We start from the raw sequence: 11,323 nt of genomic DNA, 5'->3' as shown, positions 1-11,323 counted from the left end.
CAGTCAACAGAAGACACACATCTCAGTGTTTCCCCTGCCATTGTCTTGGTAGCCAACAGAGCCTCGCGCCCCCCCCTGAAATTCAAGGTGTTTAAAAAAAGCAAAAAAACAAATTATAATTTTTCTTTTTAAATATATATATATAGCACCAAATTGCAACTAATCTATATCTACTGTCACTTTTCACATTGAACATGTTCTCTTTTATTAAATAAACTAAACGCTTTCATTTTAAGTTGTGAGTCTTGTATCTATGACCCTAAGAAACACTGATGCATTACTCAATAACAATAATCCACAGCTCCTCTCTCTGCTCCAGAGGAATTAAAAAATACCCAACGCTCAGGCAGCACCCCCCCAAAGCAGTAAACCTAGGGGAAACACTGATGCCCTTTATGACACTCTTTTGCCGCCCCATGAACATTTCCCTAGGTCTGCTCCTGCATACACACTCACAAGTTGATGGTATAAACATATACTGTAGTCAAACACATTGTGATTTTCAGTCTTTTACAGTCTCTGTGTAAGAGCCTGATGGTACGGTGCAAACATGGCAGTCCACATCTGTCTGAGCAGCTGGAGCAGTTTGGAAATCCACATGAATGAAGATGGAAGAGCTGCAGGGAAAGAACAAGAAGAAATTCACTGATATAATTCAAATCTTAAATGTAATACTGGTCAACAAAGAACATTTTATCTAACCTGGATCCATTCGGAGGAGAAGCATGTAGAGCAGAACAGCAGCAAGGAATAATTTCCGGAAAGAGAATGAACCAGAGCCGGCCAACAACACTTTTCGGTACAAAAACCTGAGCATGGCTTCAAGTTTACGGATTACAGATCCTGTAGAATTAGAAAATCTGAATGAATCACTTGTACTCATATTACTTCATTATAATTCAGGGCTTAACCTATATGCAAGACCTTGGGTTGAGTGAGTGGCAATCTCAGAGTCTGGTCTGATCCCAGGATCTGGAGGCGGTTCTTCATTCTGTCGCTCTTTTTCTTCTACAACATCCAGTGCCGTCTGCCTCTGCTCTTCTGAGAACGCGCTGCTTCCAACCTGGCCCTGGATCAGCTGCAGAGCCTCGTCTCTGTCTCCCAGAGGCACGAGGACATGCAGCAGGTACAGCTCCACCACCGTGCCAAAGCCTGTCACTGTGCTGTTGGACAGGCAGTGTAACCAAACTCTGGCTGCGTCCTGCATAACGGCTGGCTCCCCCACCTTGGAGTAAAGAAGTATGCTGGGGACAAAATATCGTTATCAATAGGTATGTTAGAGCTGAAGACGATAGAATGATAGATAATCAACAGAACAATACTCTTTAAGTGGTTTATCAAACAAAAAGGCCAAATTGTTCTTCTTGTAATAAACAACTGTATATTAATTATCCTTGGCTTTTGAACTTTTTTTTGGATAAATTCAGGAATAGGACAATGCTACCTTGGTTGCGAAACTATTTGAAGCTTATTCTCAATTATGCTTAAGTGGATAGTAGGGTTTTCAACTGTCAGAGTTACAATGTATATGAAAGGGCCACATTTATAGAGGAACTTTATTGATCCCAATTTGGGACATTTTTTTGGGGCTGTACAAGGTTTAATGTATTATATTAATTTTAAAAGAGAATATGCAATGTTGTGGTTTTACTATCTTGTTGTCCTGTTCTACCTATCTATTATACAGCTATAGCTCTACTCACCACATCTGCATTATTTTGGCTGGTATTTTCTCCTGGTGCTCGTACTGCTGGAGGATCCATGAGAGGACTCCATGCCACTGATTCAGCTCAGCCAGTGCCTGCATCCCTAACATGCAGAAGCCAGCTTTAAGCTCTCCACACCTGAAGAGGGGAAACAAAGAAAACCACAGAGACATTAGCATCCAACTGCAGGGAGCATTCATCTCATACTTAGGAACGTTGAGACTTCCACCTGCTGTCCTCTTGGTCCATGTTGGCGAGGCTCTCCAGGCCTCTGTCGCATGTGTCAAAGGCTTCCTGGAAGTCTTGTTCGACCATCATTTGCTCTGCAGCGGTGTCCAACATACTGGACATCTGTGTTAAAGAACAAGTGAGCTGCGGGCTGCAGACTGAACCGAAGCTGCGAGCTGCAGACGAACTGCTCATGACAAAAAAAAGTTAAAAATATAAAAATAAATAACACGCACTAAAAGATACTGCTTTACTTTTAGCTGCTAAGTTAGTACGTGGATAGACCTGTTTGGACGTCTACTTTTGAACACAATACTCTACTCAACATTAGTTTACAATCCATCCATACTTCTTCGACCTTCCTGTTTTGCTGGCATCCTCGGCCAATCACATGTTCCGTTCTTCAGATCGACAAAAGCAGCCAATCATGTTACTCTTTCTTCATAAACGCGTCATCGTTTTTTTCCTCCAACTTGTAAGCACGTGTGCGGAGCGCAGTGTGTCCCTTTCGGTATACGGATCAAATTAAAGCACCTAAAGGACATCTGTAAGTCAACGCTTATTGTTAACATGTCAAATAATACTCATACACTGTATTAGTTGCTATGTAGAATTAATTCGCTCTCAAGTTTATGCTTGGTTGCTTTAGCTTTGGAAAGCTAACAGGCTAGCAAACCGTTTGCCTACCTAGCGGTAACTTGCTATTATCAAACGTTAGTTATGTGTTAATACCAAATAGTGACATTGTGTCATGTTATATTCTGTTTCCCATGTGGATACGTATGTAATTACGATGATCTTGTGTCATATAAATAGTGATCAGGCCAACGGTGCTTTTTTGGAGGCCTATTTTTTTTTTTATATCTCCATTAAGCAATTACTGTGGATTACACGTGATGTGTAACACTTGACTGTCGTTCTTCCCTGCAAAGCTGTGTTACATCACCTTTTTTAGCATTTTCACTTTTTTGTATTACTATAAATGTCCTGTGAGCTATATTTCCTCAACACACTTCCCTATAATTACACCTGAAACAACAGTGTGATTGTGTTGTCCTATGTTGTTTTAGCAGGTCTTGCTAAAAGTGTAGTACAGTTGCAGAAAAACTCAACACTCTTTTTCAGTAGTATCATTTTGGGGTTGTCATCACCAAAGAGGATATGTTTTAAGAGTTTCAGGATTCCTGTAGATACAACAATGTATAGATACTTATTGATTGTTGGACCTCTTGGTTTTGGCATCTACTGCATCCTAGAGAAATTTAATTTATTAGGAAAAAAACAAATGAAGTGTGGGGACTTGCAGAGCAGCTTTAAAAATGTAGTAAGTTTGACTGTTTTTCCTTTCTTCCTTCAGATCGTCTTTAAAATGGCAAAAAGCCTCAGGAGCAAATGGAAGAGGAAGATGCGTGCAGAGAAGAGGAAGAAGAACGCTCCCAAAGAGCTGGCACGCCTGAAACAAGCTCTGAGTATGGATAAGAAAGGAGACGCTGTCATGGCCGACATACAGGACATCGTCACTGTGGTGCCAGCTGACAAGATCAAGAAGCACACAGATGTGGGGGAGATGGAGGGGGAAGGTGAGTGAGAGATTGTTAACAACATAGTTCACAGATTTGTAAGTTGTATTGCAACATGTTTATTTATCATCTTTCTTATTTTTTAATCCTTGTCTTTTGTGTTGCAGATGGTAAGATGGACATGGACAGCAAGCGCAACAAGATAACTCAACTAAATGAAAATGGACAGTACCCCGTGTGGATGAATCAAAGGCAGGCCAAAAAACTAAAAGGCAGACGCATGGCAAAGAAAAACGGCCACAGCAAGAAGAAGAAGGGCCTCGCCTGGTAAAGCAGAGGAAACAAAAAAAACACTGCTTTGCCTTAAAAGACTTTTTACGCTGCAACACAGAATCATTTCATGCATTGTTTTATACATGTAACAGTGGAATTTCCCATTCTGTTAAGTGGATTACAAGATTCATGGTTGTGAAACGGAGACTGTTATTAAGTAATTCCCTGCAGGAAAATGTTTGTTCTTATGGAACAGCAGCTTCATCTTAGGACACGTTTAGAGAAACTAGAACCAGTCCAAAATATGTCTGATTGTCATTACTACAATTAAAGTCTTCAAACTCGGCTACAGTAAACGTCATGTTTTAGGTTTGAGTGATACTTGGGTCATATGTTGTGTCATTCCGCATATCCCCCCGCCCCTCATTTTGTTGGAGCTCTCTACTGTTGTCAGATTTTTTAAACCGATTTGTATACATTTTTAATATTGCTGCATATTCTATAATTAAATTGTATGCAAAAATAATAATGAATGATTGCTTCCCACTTGTAAACAGACTTTAATTAAAGGTTTTTCTTTCATTTTTCAACACTTTGCTTTAGGACATTTATTTGGAGAGCAGAATTATTTAAAATAATGACAATATGATCACAATACTTTACTTTTCCTGAGCTAGAAGATAATAGCCCTGACATTACTGAAAATTGTCAATAATTTCAAAATGAACTAAGGCAAGCTATTGGCATATAAACAACCCAAAGAATGTTGCCTGTAGAATATATGCCTGAGTGATTTAAATCAGTTAATCTCATGAAGAAAATGAAACATCTTACAACTAATATCATCACACCGTTAGATACTCATTTACACTGACACGAAGGTAGATATGACACAATAAAAATAAAGAAATCGTCTCAGCAGAAGCCATTTTGGCTCTTTTATTGTGTGATTTATTCTATAAAATCTTATATTTCCCTTTGCTGCACATCCTTAGAAACATAACTGTCTAAAGTTAAGCTTGTCCAAAACCTCCCTGATCATTTCCTCACTGCGACAGCTGAACATACGCGGCGGGGAAGAGACCAACGCGACCGCGACAATGTCCCTTCCACCAGCCCTCGTCAATCATCTCGATGTTGGTGATGACATCATCTGGGTTGAAGGAAATCTCATCACCAGCCTCTGTGTGGAAAAGAAGAGGATTTGTTCTCACAAATGTCGAGATATAATAATGAAATGTCCAAAAAAATGAAGAATTGAAAAGTGTCATACCTCCTTCGTAGTCATAAATTGCTACAGCCGTCTGGCCAGTCGACAGGTCTTCATAGTCATTATCGTTGGCTGTGAAGGGAACATAGAAATGAATATTTGTTCTATAAATCAAAGGTTTGACGTGTAATTGACTGCCAGGCTTGGGGAGTAACGAGATTACGTATCAATCAGGATGCAAAAGAAGGTAACTGAATTCCCATGCAGTTACATTAAAGAAATACGTTATCAGATTACTGTTAAAAAAATAAATAGAGAATACTAGCAGGTGTTGATGTTGAGGTAATCCAAAAGGTAGGATTAGGTTACATTACTTACATATTGGGATACTTAGCTTTGGTTACAGATGATATTTTGTGACATGTAACTAGTCATTGTAACGGATTCCATTTTTAAAGTAACCCTCCCAACCAGACCTGGGGTCGCAGGAGGAGGCGGATCAGCGAGTTCCTCGTACTCTCCTTCATCCTCATCCTCATCCTCCTCCATATCTGCAGACAGACCTGGGGGTGCAGGAGGAGGCGGGTCTGCGAGTTCCTCGTACTCTCCCTCATCCTCCTCCTCCTCCACATCTGCAAACATGTCGGGGGGTGGGGGGGCCTCCAGGGAGTTGGAATCCTCTGAGCGCGGGGGCAGCTCCGGGGGCTCCTCGTACACTGATTCCTCCTGAAAACATCACAGCATGTCTTCAACTTCATGTTCTCAAATCCTGGAGGTGACTTTAGGATTTTAGTATATCACCTAATCTCAGTGTATGTTCTGTGTTTTCCAGATTTCTCAAACAATTTTAACCATCTATATGAACAAATGTTTCCCTAGTTACAAACAGAGATGATAGCCAGAACTAATGTAACTCATTTCATTCATGAATCTGCAGATTAGTGTCCTTAAAATGTTAGAAAAAAGTGAAAGTGCAAGGTCTGGTTTTGGCAGTACATAAGCCTATTATATTCCGTTTAATGATATAAAACAGAGAAACCCAGGAACTCTCTATAAGAGAGACGCTGAAAACAGCATCTTCTGCAATTTAAGCATGAACAAATTAGTCGTTAATCAACAACGTTGGGATTCGTTAACAAAAATAAAGATGAATGGATGAATCTTTTGTTTTGTATAATTTGTTTGAATCAGTGTCTCACCTCTGGTTCTGGTATTTCTTGTATCTCTGGCATGTGGTGTTGGATATCTGGTGGCGGCATATCATCCTCCACCTCTGGAGCCACATATGGAACAGGTGGTGGACGTATTTCCTCCTCTCTTCTGCTCTCCTCCTACAGGGAACACACATTCATTAACACGCATGTTAACCTTTAGTTTATTTGTTAATATAATGTTGACAGTGTGTTACCTCTTGTCTGCGTTTGGAAGCCTCCCGCTCTTTGCTCTCTCTGGCTTGTCTCCTCGCTCTCTCTTCTTCTGCTTTCTTCTTGTCTTGTTCATCTGAAGCCTTCGCCATGTTCTCAAAACGTGCCTTCAGTTTCCCTGCGCCCGCGCTTGCTGCAGTAACGGGTAAAACAATATATGAATGTGGCTTAAAGGTCCCCTATTATACTGTTTTTCATCAATCAGATACGTATATACAAAACATGTCTCTGAAGTGTTTGGCTCCAAACACCAAACAGATCATTGCAGCATCCCATAATCCCCTCTGTTTCAGCCCTGTTTCAAAAGTGCTGATTCTCTGACTGTTACTTTAGATGGTTGATCATGGTTACAGCTTATCGCTGGTGGCTTTATTTGTTCACAGAAAGATGGCGCAGTAGAGTTTATTGTAGTGAGTGGAAAAATGGACTTACAGGCCTCTAATGGTTGTGTCTTTTCATACGCAGAGGAAGGGGAGTCCATGTCTGAGAAGCCGGCTGCACTCTGAAAGAGATCAATAGAGAAAGTATTTGTTTCCAAAAGTCCAGATAGATTCAATATATACCATTAACTATGTTACATTTGTCCTTACCGACATGTGCAGGAATGATAAGTTAATAACTAAAATGGTTCATGTATGGGTCCACAATATAGCTTTATCTCAGCCAATTAAATACCACAGTTTGCACTAAAATATGTCCTCTATATACCAAAACAGATATATTCTGCCAAGCCTCACACACCACTCTCCATACTACACACATATTAATTCATATTTCTATATACAGTATATTGATTTTTTCAAACATCCACAGCAAGCTTGAACAAGCCTTTATTACCTGTGAATTACAGCCTTAACGCCCACCAATTCAAATGACTAAAAAAGGCTAGAATTTGTGTTACAATTGTACTAAATAAAGATAAAATCAAATATATTAATGCCAGTAATGGCAGTAATGTAACATCAACATGCCAACACTACCATTTTATTGAAGTTTAAATAATAACCTATAATCATTTACAAGAGAAATAAATAAAAAGTGAAATAACAGTTGCAGTTGTAATACTGACCTTGTCCATGCGGTCAGCCTGAACTCCATAACGACCTCCAAAACCTGCTGAATAATCTAAACAGATCCGTTTGATCAGCCTGACGTACTATAGTTACATTATATTTTAAAATACACACATTTGGATGTCTCCTTACCTTTTTGTGACTGATGTTTCTCCGTCTCGCTCTTATAATCATAGCCCAAAGCAGCTTTATCAACTTTCTCCTTCTCAACACCAAACTTCCCTCCAAATCCTTTTGAATAATCTGTACATTGAATAAAAAAACAACGATCAGAAATCCTGGACAAAGGGTGTGAAAACAGACGAATGCAACAACTATCACGGACCTTTCTGTGACTGGTGCTTCTCTGTTTCTCCTTTATAGTCGTACCCCAAAGCGGCTTTGTCCATCTTATCCTTCTCCACGCCGTACTTTCCTCCAAAGCCCTTAGCATAATCTGGTGAAATAAAGTGCAATATAAAGAAAATGTCACAAAAAATGTGTCAAAACTGATTATTGCTACAAAGTAAGCTCACCTTTTTGTGACTGGTGCTTCTCTGTCTGGCCTTTGTAGTCGTACCCCAAAGCTGACTTGTCCACTTTTTCCTTCTCCACACCGTACTTTCCTCCGAATCCCTTTGAGTAATCTAAACCATGTGGATTGTAGAGGAAATTCTGTGAGGTAGTAGCTTAACAAAAGTACAAATATTGTACTGTAGATGAAATGGCCCCTTTAATTGTACCTTTCTGAGATGTGTGTTGCTGTACCTCTCCTTTGTATTCAAAGCCCATGGCCGACTGCACAGAAAAAAAGTTGCATACAAGGTTATTCATTCTTTAAAGACCCCTTCTGTTCTGAACAGCGAATATTCATTGTTGCCATTAATCGGAGATACAGGGTCCCTCGCTTTAATAAAGTCAGACTGAAGCCCACCAATGTGCACCAGTCAATTCTAACAGTAAATACAGAGCTAAATCCCAGGTCAAATGCACGCTTCAGGCTCTTTGAGCATGTTTCCCTCACTGATGTTATGTTAAATGTTTGCTTTTCTTGTATTAATACTGTCCTTGTGAATGTTGCAAATGGATCTGCTGTGACCCAAGTGAAATGTCAGACTTGATCTGATTATTAAAGTAATATTGTATCGTACCTTTTATTAAGTGCTTAGAATGGTTTAAAAACACTCTGACTTAAATGATCATTTGTGTCCGATATGGTTTTAACAGAAAAGCTGAACTAAACAGATATAGATTCTGACATTACATATTTGTTCTCCCTTATTTCAATTATTAATATCATGTTTCCACATCACACGTGTGAACGTTACTTGTTGGTGTACGATTCATTCCCAGACATGTTTTTATGCCTAAAAACAAAATCATGATAGTAGTTACACGGGTTAAACTGAGATTTAGAAACGTATTTGAGAGCAATTCATTCAGTGAAGGTCAAACATCCAGGTGAAGTAACAATAATCAAATCAGATAAGAACGGATGTTTTTTAAGTCTCTTCTTCTCCTCACCTTGTCGACTCGATCTTTCTGAACACCGTATTTCCCACCGAAACCTTGTGCCCCATCTTTCTGAGAGGAGTGCTTCTCCACTTGTGCTACATAGTCGTTCCCCAAAGCCACCTTAAAAACAGAGATATAAATATAAACAATCCAGCCTACAGTTTGTAGGAGCGAAGGAGGACCTACATTGAATCTGGCAATAGATAAGAGAATCCTATCAGGATGTTTTGAGTGTCAAAAATGTGTTAACCTTGTCCATTCGGTCCTTTTCCACTCCAAACTTCCCTCCATATCCGTACGAGGCTTTGGGAGTGTGCTCCTTCTTCTTCCCCTGCTCGTGCTCCGCAGTCACTTTGTTTCTGAGATCTGCAATACTGGGAGGTCACACCGGGTCAAACACACTGACACAGAGAAGCACAGCAGTACACACAATGATAAAAACATCTGTCGTAAAAAAAACTAAGCAGGGTTGGGGAGGGGGATATAATTAGAAATACAAACTTAAGTCTTACATTCATGGGAAAAGAGAGATAGGGGTGTCATTCCTGTTTTTTTCTCTGATATTTGAGGCTTTAATAATGTTAGATAAATGTTCTTTTCTTATCCAAAATATATTACTTAAATCTCGGAAATACCCATCTCCGTAACTGATGGTGTAAATGTAACACTTCCTAATAAGTTATTAATGTAAATAAGTTGTTTATAAATTATTTTTTGGAACAGATACTGTACAGGTTTTGTATACCTGAAGAATATACAATATAAAAAGATAAATGCAGTGTCATGTTGTATGATGAACAGCTGACGGTATGCTTCACAACAGCAATAACACCTTATAAACTCTTGAAAGTGTGAATTAGCGGTAAGTAAAGACATCTTTAGGCCTATTCAGCACCACTGCTTGTATGTATAGTCCCAACTATTCAAAGTGAGAAAGCAGTGCTTTAAATCTCACTGTCAAATAGTCACCATCATATATTACCCATATTAGGAAAGACTCACTGCCTACGACTTGTGCTCTGCTCTCACTTCCTCTTCCTGTTGCTACACAGCACCATTTCTGTCCTGCATTTCTCTACATAGTGTAATTAATCGCTCAGGAGGTGTGCATCTCCTACCTGATGTGCTCCTGCCGTCCTGAACCCTCCACACTCTTTGCTCCCCACCTCTGCTCCTGCTCGGATATATCATTCTGAAACACACAACCAGGAAGGGTTTGAGTGACGCACACACCTTTATACAGTGATTCACATATCTGCAGGAAGTATACAGTACCTCAAAGTCAGGGTCTGTCTCCCAGTCTTCCCCCTCTGTGGACACCTTCACCTTCACATTGTGGCCCGCGACTGACTTCCACATCTGGGGAAGTAAAACACCATGAGCCACACTGAAGACAGTTTCTGAGTCATCATATGTTCACATCTGGAAATATTCTGTTATATTTAAAAAAAACTGTTATCAAAGCACTGAGCACTTTTTATTAACATAATAACTAAAAATAACTAATGTGCAGCCACAAGCTATGAACACAGGTTGGTGAAGTCTCAAAAGGGAAGTTATTCTCAACACAAAGCTTCATTTCCCCATAATTGAACACACTGCAGTACTTCTATAAAGTAAAGAGACACTAAAATACAAAAGAAACAGTATCATGATAACATATTATTTAAAATAAATACTTCCTGTAATGCTTACAAGTTATACCGACATAACATTGTTTCTCAATGGAGGCAAACACAGTATTCTCTTTATTCATTTAATAAATGCGAAGTTAGCAATTGTCCCTTTTACTATAATTGTTCATTGTAACATGTTGCCCATACAGGTGCATATTAAGATAATAAAATACATTAAATGTTAGCCCTTCCTATCTTACAGTATTCTTTTGACAGTTTTTTAAGCCATGTCGCATTTTCCTAACGGTTTACAGTACATTGCCTTTAACTACGTCTCAATGTACTTCCTTAAAGACATTTAAAGGTGTTTAAAATAAAAGCACATAGACCTATGCTTTTTATAGTAAGTTTGAAAAAAACAAAATAACATTACCTTTGAGTTGTCAGGGTATTATATCCGTGTTTAAGTGGATGTTAAACCGATACAGTGTTCTTGAAGTTCTTCAGTCAAGTGGTGACAGTTTAATGGGCGAGAAGTGAACGCGGATCTTGGGTACGTGAACGCGCGTTGATGTAAATAATAATAACGTCTATTTTTATCGTACTTTAAATTATAACATTACAGGATCTTGTTATTTTAGTATGCAATATTTAATACAATATATAAATCAAGGGATTTCTGTAGGAGACCTTTAAAAAAATAAGTAAGAAGTGCTGCATTCAAGTGCTCACGGAAATCACAGACAAAGTGGTGATAAGAGTAGCCTAAATGTGGAGTT

At 39.1% G+C, this 11,323-nt stretch overlaps 3 protein-coding genes across 4 annotated transcripts; 1 reads left to right on the top strand and 2 right to left on the bottom strand.

Annotated features, from left to right (window-relative positions):
• Positions 1 to 258: 258 nt before the first annotated feature.
• On the bottom strand, positions 259 to 2,298 carry pex26 (peroxisomal biogenesis factor 26). Its single transcript, XM_010776542.1, has 5 exons — positions 1,936 to 2,298; positions 1,704 to 1,844; positions 925 to 1,244; positions 703 to 843; positions 259 to 617 (listed from the first exon to the last, which is right to left on the bottom strand). The coding sequence occupies exons 1-5, from the start codon at positions 2,127 to 2,129 to the stop codon at positions 511 to 513; spliced, it is 903 nt and encodes a 300-aa protein (XP_010774844.1). The 5' UTR covers positions 2,130 to 2,298; the 3' UTR covers positions 259 to 510.
• Positions 2,299 to 2,370: 72 nt separating this feature from the next.
• On the top strand, positions 2,371 to 4,314 carry llph (LLP homolog, long-term synaptic facilitation factor). The gene is made up of 3 exons (XM_010776539.1): positions 2,371 to 2,481; positions 3,292 to 3,514; positions 3,622 to 4,314. The coding sequence occupies exons 2-3, from the start codon at positions 3,304 to 3,306 to the stop codon at positions 3,783 to 3,785; spliced, it is 375 nt and encodes a 124-aa protein (XP_010774841.1). The 5' UTR covers positions 2,371 to 2,481; positions 3,292 to 3,303; the 3' UTR covers positions 3,786 to 4,314.
• hcls1 (hematopoietic cell-specific Lyn substrate 1) lies at positions 4,089 to 11,063 on the bottom strand. Of its 2 annotated transcripts, XM_010776540.1 has the most exons (16): positions 10,978 to 11,063; positions 10,204 to 10,287; positions 10,047 to 10,120; positions 9,179 to 9,302; positions 8,938 to 9,048; positions 8,157 to 8,211; positions 7,950 to 8,060; positions 7,760 to 7,870; positions 7,567 to 7,677; positions 7,431 to 7,486; positions 6,794 to 6,863; positions 6,346 to 6,494; positions 6,137 to 6,268; positions 5,414 to 5,663; positions 5,001 to 5,069; positions 4,089 to 4,910 (listed from the first exon to the last, which is right to left on the bottom strand). In XM_010776540.1, the coding sequence occupies exons 2-16, from the start codon at positions 10,285 to 10,287 to the stop codon at positions 4,774 to 4,776; spliced, it is 1,644 nt and encodes a 547-aa protein (XP_010774842.1). In that variant the 5' UTR covers positions 10,978 to 11,063; the 3' UTR covers positions 4,089 to 4,773. The 2 variants fall into 2 exon arrangements, with proteins under 2 accessions (XP_010774842.1, XP_010774843.1); XM_010776541.1 differs by lacking the exons at positions 7,567 to 7,677; positions 7,760 to 7,870.
• Between the last annotated feature and the right edge of the window lie 260 nt (positions 11,064 to 11,323).

Source organism: Notothenia coriiceps, unplaced genomic scaffold (assembly GCF_000735185.1).
Source record: "Notothenia coriiceps isolate Sejong01 unplaced genomic scaffold, NC01 NC01_scaffold00017074, whole genome shotgun sequence".
In the NCBI taxonomy this organism is placed as follows: Eukaryota; Metazoa; Chordata; class Actinopteri; order Perciformes; family Nototheniidae; genus Notothenia; species Notothenia coriiceps.
The sequence above is the reverse complement of the archived record's forward strand: the minus strand, read 5'-3'. Positions and strand labels throughout refer to the sequence as shown.

What these genes read in the sequence shown, in the direction of transcription:
- pex26 (XM_010776542.1), bottom strand. Translation starts at nt 2,129, where the DNA reads ATGAGCAGTTCGTCTGCAGCTCGCAGCTTCGGTTCAGTCTGCAGCCCG. An exon ending in GCCAAAATAATGCAGATGTG is followed by an intron (nt 1,245 to 1,703) that starts GTGAGTAGAGCT and finishes TTTTGTCCCCAG; the next exon opens with CATACTTCTTTACTCCAAGG. An exon ending in TCTCCTCCGAATGGATCCAG is followed by an intron (nt 618 to 702) that starts GTTAGATAAAAT and finishes CTTTCCCTGCAG; the next exon opens with CTCTTCCATCTTCATTCATG.
- llph (XM_010776539.1), top strand. Translation starts at nt 3,304, where the DNA reads ATGGCAAAAAGCCTCAGGAGCAAATGGAAGAGGAAGATGCGTGCAGAG. An exon ending in GGGGGAGATGGAGGGGGAAG is followed by an intron (nt 3,515 to 3,621) that starts GTGAGTGAGAGA and finishes TTTGTGTTGCAG; the next exon opens with ATGGTAAGATGGACATGGAC.
- hcls1 (XM_010776540.1), bottom strand. Translation starts at nt 10,287, where the DNA reads ATGTGGAAGTCAGTCGCGGGCCACAATGTGAAGGTGAAGGTGTCCACA. An exon ending in GAAGCACCAGTCACAGAAAG is followed by an intron (nt 7,678 to 7,759) that starts GTCCGTGATAGT and finishes TTCAATGTACAG; the next exon opens with ATTATTCAAAAGGATTTGGA. An exon ending in GCCTCCTCCTGCGACCCCAG is followed by an intron (nt 5,070 to 5,413) that starts GTCTGGTTGGGA and finishes TTCCCTTCACAG; the next exon opens with CCAACGATAATGACTATGAA.